Source organism: Bombina bombina, chromosome 3 (genome assembly GCF_027579735.1).
Source record: "Bombina bombina isolate aBomBom1 chromosome 3, aBomBom1.pri, whole genome shotgun sequence".
NCBI classification, from domain to species: Eukaryota; Metazoa; Chordata; class Amphibia; order Anura; family Bombinatoridae; genus Bombina; species Bombina bombina.
The window spans coordinates 1,108,782,395-1,108,800,687 of record NC_069501.1 but is presented as its reverse complement, the minus strand read 5'-3'; the positions used below and the strand labels follow the sequence as shown (position 1 = coordinate 1,108,800,687).

The 18,293-nt window shown below is 37.3% G+C and overlaps 1 protein-coding gene across 1 annotated transcript in view; it reads left to right on the top strand.

Annotated features, from left to right (window-relative positions):
• RXFP2 (relaxin family peptide receptor 2) overlaps positions 1-18,293 on the top strand; it is a 215,758-nt gene that overhangs the window by 56,839 nt on the left and 140,626 nt on the right. The window contains exon 5 of the mRNA XM_053705563.1: positions 16,358-16,429. Coding sequence (XP_053561538.1) covers positions 16,358-16,429 — 72 coding nt within the window. The remainder of the gene's footprint in view (positions 1-16,357; positions 16,430-18,293) is intronic.

The window sequence follows — 18,293 nt, the reverse complement described above, 5'->3', positions numbered from 1 at the left end:
ACATAGACAAAGCCAATTAAATGTTTCATATAAGAGGCATAGTTGTCTGCTGATAAAAGAGATGGAAATGGGAGGCCGGTGCATTAAAATTTTGCAAGTAAGGAAGATTGCTGTTTAACCCATTATTTGCAGTGAGTGTCACTGTAAGCCAACAATAGGTTCACATTACTATATGCTTGGCTATGTACATACCAATTACTAGCATTTAGTTATTTTATAAATGAACACGGAAAACCTTAGTGGCAACTACAATGTTGCCAAGAAACAGGGTATATGAAGGAAAGAAGCATAATATTTAATGCACAATAATTATTTCAGTTTAATGTCCATTCTGTATAAAGATTGATTGGTAAAATAGGAGCTAGGACTATGAAGAAAACTTTTAATATAGAAAGCAGTGAGAGGATGATGGAGCAACACATGGCTGTTAAGATATCAATATGATTTGCACCTTTGTGAACACGTTCATGGTGTCTAGATTATTAAATTGTAAACGCACTGTTGTGTTTGTACTTTGCATTTACAAAGACTGTTTGAAAATCAGTTCACCTTTGTGCCTTCCCTTTTAAAAACATGTTCACGAAGACACAATCTCATTTAAACATCTTCTTTGTAGCAAGAATTCTGTAATGGGGCAGTTTCACATTTTACAGTACTGTTTAAATCCAGTTTAAGAATATAACACAAGTCCCTCTAATAGAAACCCATAGTCTTCTTGTTTTCAGATGTAGATCATGCCAAAATGGAACAAAATACTTTTCAAATAATAATAGTGTCAATCTTTGTAGCGTGTCAGAACCACCATAGAAGTCTTTCAAATGACCATCTTTCCACATAGCCTCAGGCATGGCAAAAAAGCTTACCTTTTTCAACTTTCTATTAAAGAATGGAAAATGTTATATTTGTACTGCTAAATCCTCCCATTCTGCTACCTGGTTGGAAATTAAATTTCTCATGAGATGGTACTTAACCCATCAAAAGTTAAAGTGTCTATCCTTTAGCTTCCAAGAGGTGCTGGGGGAAATGTAAACAAATGGGACTCATTTTCTTTGTTGTAACAATCCTTTAGACCCTCTCATCTTATTTAATGCAACCCCCAAGTTGCAATCCACTGTCCATACTAAAATCTTTCAATTAGCCTTTAACAGTGACAAACAATTAATTCCCAGAATTTGGAAAATAGATAGAATACCTACTATGCAAGATTGGCTATCCTAAATTACTTTCAACCTGTCCTTAGAACGATACTATTATTTTTCAATAAATAAATTGGATTTTTATCATGATATTTCCTATACAAAATAACTCTTAGTTAACATTGCCACTTCACTGTATAAAGGGGACATCTAAAATTGTTGCCTCCAAAAAGATTGGCCTATACGTTTAACCCTTTACCTTACTTTTTATGTCATAGTTTTGTTTCTATTATGAGAGTCATCCAATGCGTTATCGATTTTAAAAATGTGTTACATTGTAGTTCTAAGCTTAGCGCTGTGGAATCTGTTGGCACTCTACAAATAACTGTTAATAATAATAATAAGGTATTTAAATACATTTGAAAACAATATGACCAGTGGGTTATTGTGCGATTTTCAAATGGATTGGAATGGGTTAAATTTTTAAATTCCATGAAATGCAATGCAATGAATGGGTTCCATAGTTTTTGATGCATAAATTCAAGTTAAAACAAGCCAGCAGATTCTTTACTGATTTTAAGAGAAATTGATAATTTGATGAATCAAAACAAACATGAAAATTGTTTCTAATTCTGCCATCTGGTGATCAAAATAGCTGATGCAGATGATAGAAAATTATAAGCATTTTTTTTTACCTAAAATAAATCCAGCTAGCATAGAAACAGTAATTATGTGATTCATTTTACCATATTTTATTATTTTTTTATGGAAAATAGGAAGCATCATACATTATAACTCTAAAATGATAGATTATTATATAAAGAATTGCAAACTCATAATGTAATGTTTTATGATGAAAAGTTATTTTAAAACAATTGTAAATGGTTTAATTGGCATTACCATTTCATGCACAATAGCAGCGTTTTTAGATAACCTAGAACATTTTTACTCAGGGCTCCATGAAATGATTCCTAATTACATTTATATCTTGTATAAGCTAGTTTTTTGTTTGATGCTTTTGTTGCGTAATAAGAAAATCATTGCAGAGAACGGCATATAATGAAAAAAAGGCACAAGGTTTACATGCTTTTGAGAAAATTAGTTTCTATAAAATAAAATCTACCATGATAATTATATACAACTATAAAGATTGTTTTTCATTTGAGAGAATTAAAGACACTGTAAATGTACAAAAGATGTCCCAACCAAACATAAAGAATTAAATATTTGGGGGTTGATTAAAATTTATCAACAATTTGCTCCCAAAAATGATTTTAGCTTTCAGGCCGAATTGGGAGCCGAGTTTCTCTAATGATTACAATACTATATTGTAGTTTTTTAAAAACCCGCTACCACAAAAAGCTCAGAAAAAAAGACTTTTTGTGTTAAGTACCTCTTTTCGAAATAGAAACTAGGAGGTCTCCTAAAACTAACACATACAATAGCACATTCACAGTTTTTAAGGTTACACAAAAGCTCTATTCATGTAACTTCTTTGTTCACCGTGCAAGCAAAATACTCATTTGCATGTGTGACATTAACCTTTTGTCATCACAATACATTGTCAACACTCAGTATCTATATAAATTCTATACATATCTTGGCATGATGGGCATACTTCTAAAGCCACTTCAGGACAATAAAATCTATAAATGGCATTTTGTTATATTTCATTTTTAATGTTTGATTGTAAATCACACTTGCACTGTCACAGTACTAGCAATATTAAAATTGTGTTTTTACAGGCGATCGCTTAGTCACAGCTTTCATTGTTAAATAATGCAATCCCTTTCCATCTATGCCACTAATAACCCATCTAAATGCATCTTTTAGGTTGTTAGAATGGGCAGACTGTGCACTGTTTTTCTATTGCTATATAATTGCTTTACAACTTTCACAAGGATTGTTTTAAACAGGATTTATACCTATTGTTTGTTAAAGGTCCGTTTCCATTTTGGCGTGAACTGTAAACAAAATAGAGATAATGGGTCATTCCGTTCTCTCCGGAAACAGAACTTAAAGGGACATGAAACCCAAAACTTTTCTTTCATGCTTCAGATAGAGAATACAATTTAAAACAACTTTCCAATGTACTTCTATTATTTAATTTGCTTCCTTCTCTTGTTATCCTTTGCTGAAATGTTTATCTAGGCAAGCCCAGGAGCAGCAGAGAACCTAGGTTCTAGCTGTTGATTGGTGCCTGCATATATATATTTATTGTGATTGGCTCACCCATGTGATCAGTTAGAAACCAGTAGGTCATTGCTGCTGCTCTTTCAACAAAGCATACCAAGAAAATGAAACAAATTAGATAATAGAAGTTGTTTGAAATTGTATTCTCTATATGAATCATGAAAGAAAGCTTTTGGGTTTCATGTCCCTTTAAGAAGAAGTTATGAAGCAGCGGTCAACGTTTCAGCCTGCTCTGAGGCAACGGACAGAAATCAACCCGATCGAATACTATTGAGTTGATTGACATCCCCTGCTAGAGAGCGATTGGCCGCGAATCTGCAGGGGGAGGCATTGCACCAGCAGTTCACAAGAACTGCTGGTGCAATGATAAATGCCGACAGCGTATGCTATCGGCATTTATCGATGTGCCACGATGTGCCACGGACATGATACGCTACTTCGTATCATGTCCGCTTGCACATTGGTAAATATACCCCAATGAGTTTCTATGCAGGATACTCATATCTTCTTTTTTTTTTACTGGATTTTAACTTCTTTTATACTGTAATTCATTACTCGTTCACAAAAGTGCATATGCTATTGAAATTGTAAACTGGAATGAGTATTCATGACCGTGAGTTCAATAATGTATACACTCTTGTGAACAAACTCAAACATGGTCTCAAAAAGCTGTTGAAAAGTGAGTAAAAAAATGTATTGGAATCAATCTATATTATTAGGTTTATAATGCGGTTTAGCATTTAAAGTCTTCATTTCAAAGCTTTAAAAATAATGTATTAGGTGTTACTGATGACAATTTCAAGAGGGGCCTGGAACCTAACTCCCTCACTTCCCATTGACTTACATTATAAACTGGGTTTCAATTTACAACGGTTTCAATTTACAACCATTCCTCCTGGAACCTAATCCCTTCGTAAACTGAGGGCTACCTGTACAGGGAGTGCAGAATTATTAGGCAAGTTGTATTTTTGAGGATTCATTTTATTATTGAACAACAACCATGTTCTCAATGAACCCAGAAAACTCATTAATATCAAAGCTGAATAGTTTTGGAAGTAGTTTTTAGTTTGTTTTTAGTTATAGCTATTTTAGGGGGATATCTGTGTGTGCAGGTGACTATTACTGTGCATAATTATTAGGCAACTTAACAAAAAACAAATATATACCCATTTCAATTATTTATTTTTACCAGTAAAACCAATATAACATCTCAACATTCACAAATATACATTTCTGACATTCAAAAACAAAACAAAAACAAATCAGTGACCAATATAGCCACCTTTCTTTGCAAGGACACTCAAAAGCCTGCCATCCATGGATTCTGTCAGTGCTTTGATCTGTTCACCATCAACATTGCGTACAGCAGCAACCACAGCCTCCCAGACACTGTTCAGAGAGGTGTACTGTTTTCCCTCCTTGTAAATCTCACATTTGATGATGGACCACAGGTTTTCAATGGGGTTCAGATCAGGTGAACAAGTAGGCCATGTCATTAGAGTTTCTTCTTTTATACCCTTTCTTGCCAGCCATGCTGTGGAGTACTTGGACGCGTGTGATGGAGCATTGTCCTGCATGAAAATCATGTTTTTCTTGAAGGATGCAGACTTCTTCCTGTACCACTGCTTGAAGAAGGTGTCTTCCAGAAACTGGCAGTAGGACTGGGAGTTGAGCTTGACTCCATCCTCAACCCGAAAAGGCCCCACAAGCTCATCTTTGATGATACCAGCCCAAACCAGTACTCCACCTCCACCTTGCTGGCGTCTGAGTCGGACTGGAGCTCTCTGCCCTTTACCAATCCAGCCACGGGCCCATCCATCTGGCCCATCAAGACTCACTCTCATTTCATCAGTCCATAAAACCTTAGAAAAATCAGTCTTGAGATATTTCTTGGCCCAGTCTTGACGTTTCAGCTTGTGTGTCTTGTTCAGTGGTGGTCGTCTTTCAGCCTTTCTTACCTTGGCCATGTCTCTGAGTATTGCACACCTTGTGCTTTTGGGCACTCCAGTGATGTTGCAGCTCTGAAATATGGCCAAACTGGTGGCAAGTGGCATCTTGGCAGCTGCACGCTTGACTTTTCTCAGTTCATGGGCAGTTATTTTGCGCCTTGGTTTTTCCACACGCCTCTTGCGACCCTGTTGACTATTTTGAATGAAACGCTTGATTGTTCGATGATCACGCTTCAGAAGCTTTGCAATTTTAAGAGTGCTGCATCCCTCTGCAAGATATCTCACTATTTTTGACTTTTCTGAGCCTGTCAAGTCCTTCTTTTGACCCATTTTACCAAAGGAAAGGAAGTTGCCTAATAATTATGCACACCTGATATAGGGTGTTGATGTCATTAGACCACACCCCTTCTCATTACAGAGATGCACATCACCTAATATGCTTAATTGGTAGTAGGCTTTCCAGCCTATACAGCTTGGAGTAAGACAACATGCATAAAGAGGATGATGTGGTCAAAATACTCAATTGCCTAATAATTCTGCACTCCCTGTATATATATATATATATATATATATATATATATATATATATAAATATATATATATATATATATATACATATATATACACATACATATACATCTTTAGCAGTGTATAAATGTGTATCTCAATGTTAAAGCCCTTTGGTGGTTTTTCTAACACCCGAGATCTCATATCTTTGAGTAACTTTTTTGTGCAATATTTTTTTGTGCTATCATTTTTATTAGATATAGTGTTATAATGAGTGTAACTATACTTTTAAATGTATTTTAGAAGTGCTTTATGCAACTTTTTAGTTTCACAAAACAGTTAACCACAGCTCTAAAATTGTGGTAATGATTACAGCGTAATTTGCGTTTGCACTAGCGCAATCGCTCTTTCGCTCAACTTGTAATATCGGCACAAATAAAAAGGTGCACAAACTATTGTGAAAACCCTCACAAAATCACTTGCACTACACTTGTAATCTAGTCCTGTATGTCATGTTATAAAGGGTACAAGTAAATAAAAGGATTAATTAAGTGTTGTATATGTATGTAAATACATGTATGTATATGAGTGAAATACTTTATTTCAATATATTTTAAATGTGTTTTGTCATGCATTAACATTGTACATCAGGTCTCCAAAAGCGTTACAATTTTCAGCTGTATTTTGTTCAAGCGCAACACAACTCACAACTTGTAATATGAACGATAGTGGCGCATCCTGCGTATCCACTAAAAGTATTGGGCCAGTTTAAAAAATGTCAAATGAATTAAGATTCTCTGGTAAATCTTTTTTTATCATTCACTTTCAATACAAGAATGTGCCCTATTTTTAGTGAAAGGAAAAGTATAAAGAAAATGGGGTTCGAGAGCACATAGCAACCGATCCAACAAAATTGTATCCGAATTGTGATGCCTCCGCTAAAAGGTTTTTTTAATTTCCCAGTGAAAATAAAGGAAAGTGCAATTTCTTGCAACCTGTCACTAGGACATTCTGGTTACTTTTCTTGCACCGGGATATTGATCACTCATAAAGTTATTTGTAATTACTTGCCTTGTCACACATGATTATTATTGTACTGAACATTATCCATTTTTTTGTTGTTTTGCCTTATTTGTTTCCTTCTGTATTTCATGTCATGCAATAATGTCAGGATAAATAATCACCTAGATTACGAGCCTTGCGTTAGCCTTAAAAAGCAGCGTTGAGAGGTCCCAACGCTGCTTTTTAACGCCCACTGGTATTACGAGTCTTGCAGGTACAGGTGTACCGCTCACTTTTATTCCGCGACTCAAGCATACTGCAAATCCCCTTATGTCAATTGCTTATCTTATCTTTTTAATGGGATTTTCCTAACGCCGGTATTACGAGTCTTGGAGAGCGTGAGCGGTACACCCTCTCCTGTCAAGACTCCTATCGCATTTAAAAGTCAGTAGTTTATGGGTGTTAGTGTACTTTTTAGCACTTTAGTTAAGAGTTTTATGTTACGGCGTTAGCCCATAAAACTCTTAACTAAAGTGCTAAAAAGTACACTAACACCCATAAACTACCTATTAACCCCTAAACCGAGCCCCCCTCCACATGGCAAACAGTTAACTAAAGTTTTTAACCCCTAATCTGCCGACCGGACATCGCCGCCACTTCAATAAATATATTAACCCCTAAACCGCCGCACTCCTGCCTTGCAAACACTAGTTACATTTTATTAACCACTAATCTGCCGTCCCTAACATCACCGACAACTACCTACATTTATTAACCCCTAATCTGCCGCCCCCAATGTCGCTGCCACTATATTAAATGTATTAACCCCTAAAACCAAGTCTAACCCTAAGTTAAGACTAACCCCCCTAACTTAAATATAATTTAAATAAAACAAAATAAAATTACTACAATTAAATAAATTATTCCTATTTAAAACTAAATACTTACCTATAAAATAAACCCTAAGATAGCTACAATATAACTAATAGTTACATTGTATCTATCTTAGGGTTTATTTTTATTTAACAGGCAACTTTGTATCTATTTTAACTAGGTACAATAGTTATTAAATAGTTATTAACTATTTAATAGCTACCTAGTTAAAATAAAGACAAATTTACCAGTAAAATAAAACCTAACCTAAATTACAATTACACCTAACACTACACTATAATTAAAATAATTTCCTAAATTAACTACAATTAAATTAAATAAATTAAAGTACGGAAAAAAAAAACACTAAATTACAGAAATAAATAAAATAATTACAAGAATTTTAAACTAATTACACCTAATCTAATCCCCCTAATAAAATAAAAAAGCCCCCCAAAATAATAAAAATCCCTACCCTATACTAAATTACAAATAGCCCTTAAAAGTGGCTTTTTTCGGGACATTGCCCCAAAGTAATCAGCTCTTTTACCTGTAAAAAAAAAATACAATACCCCCCAACATTAAAACCCACCACCCACACACCCAACCCTACTCTAAAACCCACCCAATCCCCCCTTAATAAAATCTAACACTAACCCCTTTAAGATCACCCTACCTTGAGACGTGTTCACCCAGCCTGGCATAAGTGGTCCTCCAGAGGGGCAGAAGTCTTCATCCGATCCGGGCAGAAGAGGACCTCCAAACAGGCAGAAGTCTTCATCCAGGCGGCATCTTCTATCTTCATCCATCCGGATGGAGCGGGTCCATCTTCAAGCCAGCCGATGCGGAGCATCCTCTTTTTCCGATAACTCCCCATGAATGAAGATTCATTTAAATGACGTCATCCAAGATGGCGTCCCTTGAATTCCAATCGGAATTAAGGTAGGAAAAATCATATTGGCTGATCCAATCAGCCAATAGAATTGAAGTTCAATCCTATTGGCTGATCCAATCAGCCAATAGGATTGAGCTCACATTCTATTGGCTGTTCCAATCAGCCAATAGAATGCAAGCTCAATTCTATTGGCTGATTGCCTCCTATCAGCCAATTGGAATTCAAGGGACGCCATCTTGTATGACGTCATTTAAAGGAACCTTCATTCATCGGGAGTTGTCGGAAGAAGAGGATGCTCCGCATCGGCTAGCTTGAAGATGGACCCGCTCCGCTACGGATGGATGAAGATAGAAGATGCCGCTTGGATGAAGACTTCTGCCCGTCTGGAGGTCCTCTTCTGCCCGGATCGGTTGAAGACTTCTGCCCCTCTGGAGGACCACTTGTGTCCGGCTGGGTGAAGACATCTCAAGGTAGGGTGATCTTCAAGGGGTTAGTGTTAGGTTTTATTAAGCGGGGATTGGGTGGGTTTTAGAGTAGGGTTGGGTGTGTGGGTGGTGGGTTTTAATGTCGGGGGTGGTATTGTAATTTTTTTTACAGGTAAAAGAGCTGATTACTTTGGGGCAATGCACCGCAAAAAGCCCTTTAAAGGGCTTTTTGTAATTAATATAGGGTAGGGATTTTTTATTATTTTGGGGCGCTTTTTTTATTTTATTAGGGGGATTAGATTAGGTGTAATTAGTTTAAAATTCTTGTAATTATTTTATTATTTTTATATGTTTATTTATTTATGTTTTTTTCGTACTTTTATTTAATTTAATTGTAATTAATTGTAGTTAGTTTAGTTAATTTATTTAATTATAGTGTAGTGTTAGGTGTAATTGTAACTTAGGTTAGGGTTTATTTTACAGGTAAATTTGTATTTATTTTAGCTAGGTAGTTATTAAATAGTTAATAACTATTTAATAACTATTGTTCCTAGTTAAAATAAATACAAAGTTGCCTGTAAGATAAAAATAAACCCTAAGATAGATACAATGTAACTATTAGTTATATTGTAGCTATCTTAGGGTTTATTTTATAGGTAAGTATTTAGTTTTAAATAGGAATAATTTATTTAATTGTAGTTATTTTTTTAGATTTATTTAAATTATATTTAAGTTAGGGGGGTGTTAGGTTTAGGGTTACGTTGGCGGCGGCAGATTAGGGGTTAATAAATTTAATATAGTTGCGGCGACATTGGGGGGCAGATTAGGGGTTAATAAATAAAATGTAGGTGTCGGCGATGTTAGGGGCAGCAGATTAGGGGTTCATAAGTATAATGTAGGTGGCGGCGGTGTCCGGAGCAGCAGATTAGGGGTTAATAATATAATGCAGGTGGCGACAATGTTGGGGACAGCAGATTAGGGGTTAATAAGTATAAGATTAGGGGTGTTTAGACTCTGGGTTCATGTTAGGGTGTTAGGTGTAGACATAAAAGTATTTCCCCATAGGAATCAATGGGGCTGCGTTAGGAGCTGAACGCTGCTTTTTTGCAGGTGTTTGGTTTTTTTCAGCCGATTCTGCCCCATTGATTCCTAAGGGGAAATCGTGCACAAGCACGTTTAGCCAGCTCACCGCTACCGTAAGCAGCGCTGGTATTAAGGTGAGATGTGGAGCTAAATTTTGCTCTCCGCTCACTTTTTAGAGGCTAACGCCGGGGTTGGAAAAACCTGTAATACCAGCGTTGTTTGTAGGTGAGCGGTGAGCTGAAACTGAACTTTTACCGACAAAAATTAAGCCTTACCGACAAAAACTCGTAATCTAGCTGAATAACTTCTAAAAAAAGTAACAGCTAGATTATGAGTTATGTGCGCTATAGGGAAACTAACGAACACAACAAAGTTTGTGTTATTTAACTCCCTATAGTGTAGCCATTAGTGATGTTGCGAACCTTAAAATTTCGGTTCGCATATATATTTCTCAAAGCTTTATGAATAAGTGCAATCTTTCTAAATGAAGAGGATGATGTGGGTGTCTTGTCTATGGGTCCTTGCATGATTTTTTTGGTAGGGAGAATTTAGACATGCATATGTAGGTATCTCAATGTTACAGCCTTTTGTCTGCCTTTGAGATCTCGGGTAAATTTCTTAAAGTGCGGAGGGACATGATATGATGTAGCGTATCATGTCCGCCGCACATCGATAAATCCTAAATGCATACCCTGTTGGCATTTATCATTGCACCAGCAGTTCTTGTGAACTGCTGGTGAAATGCCGCCTCCTGCAGATTCACGGCCAATCAGGGGGTGTCAATCAACCTGATCGTATTCAACCGGATTGATTTCTGTCCACCGCCTCAGAGCAGGCGGACAGGTTATGGAGCAGCGGTCTTTAGACCGCTGCTTCATAACTTCTGTTTCTGGCGAGCCGGAAACACGGGGCATCAAGCTCCATATGGAGTTTGATAAATTGACCCCCTCATATCTTTGAGCCCTTATAAATTTTTATTGCAATCTTTTTTAATATAATTTTTATTGTAGTGTGTTATTAAGAGTGTAACTGTACTTTGTAATGTATTTTTGATGTGCTTTTTTTGTTTTGCAAACCAGTTAACCAGAGCTCTGAGGACGTGATATCCCAATGCGTATTAACTTCAATTGCGTTCATGTGATCGCATTTACTTTCAACTTGTAATAGCAGCGCAACACCTGATGTGCACATACAGATGTGATAAACCCCTTTTCACTTACACGTAACTGTTAGCGCGACGCTCGTAATCTGGTCCTGTATGTTTAATGTTAAATCATTAAATGGGATCATCATTATCTTTGTGTGCCCCTTCAGATAGATAGATAGATAGATAGATAGATAGATAGATAGATAGATAGATAGATAGATAGATAGATAGATAGATAGTGAATGCACATTATTAGGGGATCACACATTGCCATATCCCCTGTCAGATCGTTAAATCATCAGTGGGCGGAGCTTGGCAGTCTAAAGTGGCCAGAAACAATATTCATTTTAAAATAGCTTTTTACCATTCCTGCTTTGTGATATAGGGGCCTATTTAACCCCTTAACGACATGCGTCGTACAGGGTGCGTCTTGCACAAACTGGTCTTTAAAGACCAGCGACGTACCCTGTACGACGTTGGGGATTAAAGCGGCTGGAAGCAATCCTGATCACTTCCAGCTGCTTTCCGGTTATTGCAGTGATGCCTCAATATCGAGGCATCCTGCAATAAAATTTTTCCCCCATCCGATGCAGAGAGAGCCACTCTGTGGCCCTCTCTGCACCGGCATCGATGGCTGCAATCGTTGGTGGGTGGGAGCCGACGTGAGAGGCGGGTGGGAGGCCATCGATGGATGACTGAAGAGAGAGGGGGCGGGATCGGGGATGGGGTTGTCGCGGCCGTGCGCGCTTGCCGGGGGCGGAGGGCAGGCACGTGCACGGGGAGGGAGCGGGTAGGTACCACTACACTACAGAAAAATGTGGATCAATAAGTGGGAAAAAGGGGGGGGGGGAAACAACAAAAAATTATATTTGTAAGGGATCTGGGAGGGGGTGGGGTTGGTCTACGGGGGGAAGCTATACTACAGAAAAAAAAAATTAAGGTAAGGTAAAGGGGGAGGGATATAGAGCTGTTTGGTGGGGATCAGGGAGGTTGGGGGCTAAGGGGGGATCCTACACAGCAGCATATGTAAATATGCTATACAATTATTATTTTTAAATATACCTTTTATTTTAGTACTGGCAGACTTTCTGCCAGTACTTAAGATGGCGGGGAAAATTGTGGGATGGGGGAAGGAAGAGAGCTGTTTGGGAGGGATCCTGGGGTGTGATGTGTCAGGTGGGAGGCTTATTTCTACGCTAAAGCTAAAATTAACCCTGCAAGCTCCCTACAAGCTACCTAATTAACCCCTGCACTGCTGGGCATAATACATGTGTGGTGCGCAGCGGCATTTAGCGGCCTTATAATTACCAGAAAGCAGTGCCAAAGCCATATATGTCTGCTATTTCTGAACAAAGGGGATCCCAGAGAAGCATTTACAACCATTTATGCCATACTTGCAAAAGTTGTTTGTAAATAATTTCAGTGAGAAACCTAAAATTGTGAAAAATGTTAAGTTTTTTTTTATTTGATCGCATTTAGCGGTGAAATGGTAGCATGAAATATACCAAGATGGGCCTAGATCAATACTTGAGGTTGTCTACTACACTACACTAAAGCTAAAATTAACCCTAGAAGCTCCCTACATGCTCCCTAATTAACCCCTTCACTGCTGGGCATAATACACGTGTGATGCACAGTGGCATTTAGCTGCCTTCTAATTACCAAAAAGCAACGCCAAAGCCATATATGTCTGCTATTTCTGAACAAAGGGGATCCCAGAGAAGAATTTACAATCATTTATGCCATACTTGCAAAAGTTGTTTGTAAATAATTTCAGTGAGAAACCTAAAATTGTGAAAAATTTTACGTTTTTTTTTTATTTGATCGCATTTAGCGGTGAAATGGTAGCATGAAATATACCAAGATTGCACAAGTTGTTTGTAAATAATTTCAGTGAGAAAACCTAAAGTTTGTGAAAAAATTTGTGAAAAAGTGAACAATTTATTTTATTTGATCGCATTTGGCGGTGAAATGGGGGCATGAAAAATACCAAAATGGGCCTAGATCAATACTTTGATTTGTCTTCTAAAAAAAAAAATATATACATGTGAAGGGATATTCAAAGATTCCTGAAAGATATCAGTGTCCCAATGTAACTAGCGCTAATTTTGAAAAAAAGTGGTTTGGAAATAGCAAAGTGCTACTTGTATTTATTGCCCTATAACTTACAAAAAAAGCAAAGAACATGTAAACATTGGGTATTTCTAAACTCAGGACAAAATTTAGAAACTATTTAGCATGGGTGTTTTTTTGGTGGTTGTAGATGTGTAACAGATTTTGGAGGTCAAAGTTAGAAAAAGTGTGTTTTTTTCCATTTTTTCCTCAAATGTTATCATTTTTTTTATAGTAAATGATAAAATATGATGAAAATAATGGTATCTTTAGAAGTCCATTTAATGGCGAGAAAAACGCTATATAATATGTGTGGGTACAGTAAATGAGTAAGAGGAAAATTACAGCTAAACACAAACACCGCAGAAATGTAACAATAGCACTGGTCCTTCAGGGAAAGAAATTGAAAAATGCCCTTGTCCTTAAGAAGTTAACAAATGTCTGTCCGACATGATCTGATCAGCGGATCATGTCCGACAGACATCACTGAATGCGAAGAGCAATACGCTCTCCGCATTCAGCATTGCACCAGCAGCTCTTGTGAACTGCTGGTGCAACGCCGCCCCCTGCAGATTCGCGGCCAATCGGCCACCAGCAGGGGGTGGCAATCAACACGATCGTATTCGATCAGGTTGATTTCATGCAATCTCTGTCCGCCTCCTCAGAGCAGGCGGACAGGTTATGAAGCAGCGGTCTTTAGACCGCTGCTTCATAACCGATGTTTCTGGTGAGTCTGAAGGCTCGCCACAAATACGGCCTTTCAAGCTCCATACGGAGCGTGATAAATGGGCCCCATAGAAAGTAGTGCTGGAGGCTATTTGCAGCTTAATCTAAGGTAAGATTTTAAGACAACTAAGATGTAGACTGTCCCTTAAAATACGTGTATTGTAACTTTGAAGAAGCTTTATAACACAATATAATGTAATATAATACATTAGTGCTCGTCTTGCTGACTAAAAGTGTTTGTTATGTATTGACATTTTAGGAGGGAAAAAAATGATAAAATAATTATATTTGATTTTATTCTTTTTTCTTAAAATGTAAATGTAGATTATATTATATTTGTTTTCATTTCTTAGGGAAAAGTAAGAAAACATATGGGAGTAGATTTATAAATAGTCAAGCAGACATGATTCACTGTCCGCTCGACCTTGCTAAATGCCAGCAGTTTACGCTGTCGGCATTTAACATTGCACAAGCATTTCTGCCGTTAACAGGGGCTGTCAATCATCCCGATCAAATCAGGATGATTTCAATCCGTCATCTGAAAGGTGGTGGAAAAGTTAAGGAACAGCGGTCTTACGACCGCTGTTTCTTAACTTCCGTTTCAGGCGAGCAGCATCCACTGCTTAATAAATATAGCCTATGATGTCATCAGTGATGCCATTGAATATGTCATTTTACAAAAAACTAATACCAGGTTGGGTTTTTGTGCTTGTCAGTACACCAAAACCCTACAAACAGCTAATCCTAAAAATAGCTATACAATGTTACCAAAAAAAAAAATCTATCTTTAGAGTGCGCCAGAGATGGAACACAAAGCAGCGTTCCAGCTGCTTTCTTAATGGTGTAGCTTGCGAGCGGATACTTGTCTAGATTTAAATAGATTAGATTAGAATAAATTCTAATGGGACTATGATCTATCAGTCCAATATAGCATTCAAAGTATTGTAATATGTAGTGTAGTACCCAGTACTAGTTGAAAGGAAATATATTCATTTAATAGTTTAGATTCTCAGAGTTGCAAATATAAAAAACACTTTGGCAATTTGGAAGATTTCCACACATACAAAGTTGGCTTTGGAACTTTTTCTTTTTAACGCTGGACGATTTATGAAAGACTATTGGTTAATGTATTATACAGAATATCTCATTGCATGAAGTGTTTTTATTGTATGAAGTGTGTCTTGCAAGAAGTGTGTTTTTTACTGCCTGAAGTGTTTTTATATGTACAACTCTGAGATTCTAAACTATTAAATTAATATATTTTCTTTCAACTACTGGATACTACACTATGGGGCTGATTTATCATTATTTGTCCGACATGATGCACTGTAGTGTATCATGTCCGTCAGACATCGTTGAAATGCCGACAACATACACTGCTTGTTCAATGCCGCCCCCTGCAGATTCAAGGGGTTGTCAATCTGACAGATCGTATAGGATCGGGCGGATTGCAGACCGCAGCCTCAGAGGCAGCAGACCAGTTAAGGAGCAGCTTAACTGCGTCATAACTGCTGTTTCCGGGGGGCCTGAGGGCTCGCACGGAAACGGGCATCAGGGGCCATTTGTCTTGTTTGTTGCCAGTTTATATGTGTGTTTGTGTGAGTGAAAGATGGAAATTGCATATAACTTTGGAATGACTAAAAAAAATTGTCTGAGATATTAAGATAAGGAAAAAATTACCTTTTTAATATGAGGATTTTTTTGACAGATTAAATTAATGCAGTGATCAAACACAGATGTATTTTTCAACTTCAGATCTACATAACTTTTTCCAATTTCAGCAATTATATTGATCTGTTATTTATATTGCTAATTTAATTTGACTCCAGTAGTTACCTTGGAAATATAACTGAATAGTTTTGGATACTAGCGTGACCAGACCAGACTGACCGATAGATGGACTGCCTAGTGTTAAAAAGCTGCATATTTGCTTTTTTTACAGTAGAAAAAGAGCATAGTACATTTTATTCTGCAATTTAAAAAAAAAAATCTGTAAAATAAGAAAAGTTTAAAAGTTGAAAATTGGTTATTATTGTTCATGTTTTAGGAACAAATAAATCACTATTAATGATACATATAGAGAGAGACATAGAGTTTGTTTTTTTATGCTTTTAAGTTAATATTATAAAATTATTGGTTATGGTAGAGGACAGACGTCATTTCAGGTCTTGAACGTGTGCTATGTGCATTATCTATGATGTATTTCTCATATTGGTAAATTCCATAAAATGGCAGAGTTCTTATTTTTAAAGAAAGGTTTTGAGACTTTGAAAATGTGAAGAATGACTAAATGATTGTTATATTTTAAGGTTTCTTCAACACAACTGCTTGAGGAATATATCTCAGCAAGCATTTTTTGGACTGTATCAGCTTCAAAGACTGTAAGTATTTTAATATATTCTTTAGGTATTAATATTTTATAGGAAAAATGTCTACAATTCAAAATTGTAAGGGAAAAAAAAAGAAATATATTACTAATTTATTTAAAAGGACTTATAAAGAATTATACTATCTCTCATGCAGTAACAATTTCGTTTTGTCCCTTGTTTATGTTATTGGTGGTAAATGTTTGCAGAATTTAATGTTTTAAATTTCCCTTTATAAAACATGTCAGTAGCAAATGATGAGAGCAATTGTTACTTTACAACATTGACCCACAAACTCGGCACATTCCTTTCACACAATATTTGACACAACCAGTTGACAATGGGGTGAAAAGGCCGCAGCCCGCATTTATTAACATGCCATTTAAGACAATAACCATTAAACCATCTTAACCAATATAAATAACATAAGGTGCCGTCCCCCCAGATAGCCACACGTGCCTTCCACTGGCTACTGCCAGGCACGCCCCCAATCTCTAAACTCTCACCCCTCTTCAGGGGAGGTACCACATGATCTTGAACTCGCCTCATAAGGCCAGCACCCGCCACAGCTGCGACTACCTCATCTTCAATACATAGGGAGGGAGCTTTTTCCCGCTTATCTAAAATGACTAACAGCTTCCGGTGCTCACTCCTATTTATCCACTCCCTAACACCTCCCCTTGGCTACCCTTCCTCTAAGGCCTACAGTGTGGTCACTAACCCCTCCAGTCTAATTCCTTCCTTCTGGGGTTCTATTTTTGTTCTGTTAAATATGTTTTTGCTATCAAAATATTAAACAAGATAGAAAATGCTAAGATTGATTTTCTCTTCAAATTATTCATGCAAGATCAGTAAGTATTTAAGCTCTTTATAACGGGTCCTAGTGAAGCCATACACCCAGGCAGCACTCAAAAGGAGCAGCACAAAGGGAGAATATGGCTGCCTTAAATAATATACAAGTCACTTGTATATATTTATGCATCTCTTTTGCATTTAGGATCCAGTGCAATGGTTAGGTCTAGACTGAAGTGGAAAGAGAATTGGGGGGGGCAGCACATTATTAGTTCAATTCCTTCAGTAAGCTTTAAATGACAAGGTATCTAAACTTCAGTCCTCAGGACCCATTAAAAGGCCACATTTTTAGGATGTCTGAGCTACAACAAAGGTGATATAATCAGATGCTCAGTTAATGCAGTTGTCTAAATTTGTCTCAGTCAACCCTGCTTTATGGCGTTAGTATGAATTTCTCAAACAATTACTGTAATAAAACACTCAAATTGCATTTAGAAATTGTGGGGTTTATAGGCTCCCAAATAAATCCACTACACAATTACATAAGCAGGGCTGGAGCAAGACTATGAGGCCTACTTATCAAGCCGTCAACTTACTTGCATTCAATGGCACCAATACGCTCGCCTAAGATCGCCTAACATCGTGGCCGTGGACCTGAATACGCTCTCCAATCAGCCAATAGGATTGAGCTTGCATTCTATTGGCTGATTGGATCAGCCAATAGGATGAAAGCTCAATCCTATTGGCTGATTGCAACAGCCAATAGGATTTTTTCAACCTTAATTACGATTGGCTGATAGAATTCTATCAGCCAATCGGAATCTAAGGGACGCCATCTTGGATGACATCATTTAAAGGAACATTCATTGTAAAGAAGACGTTGAATGAAGAGGATGCTCAGTGTCGGATGTCTTGAAGAAGGAGCCGCTCCGCGCCGGATGGATGAAGATGCCGTCTGGATGAAGACTTCTGCCCGGTTGGATGAAGACGTCAGCCCGCTTGGATGAAGACTACTGCCAGATTTGATGAGGACTTCTGCCGCTTCGTTGAGGATGGATGTCGGGTCTTCAGAAACTTTAAGTGGATC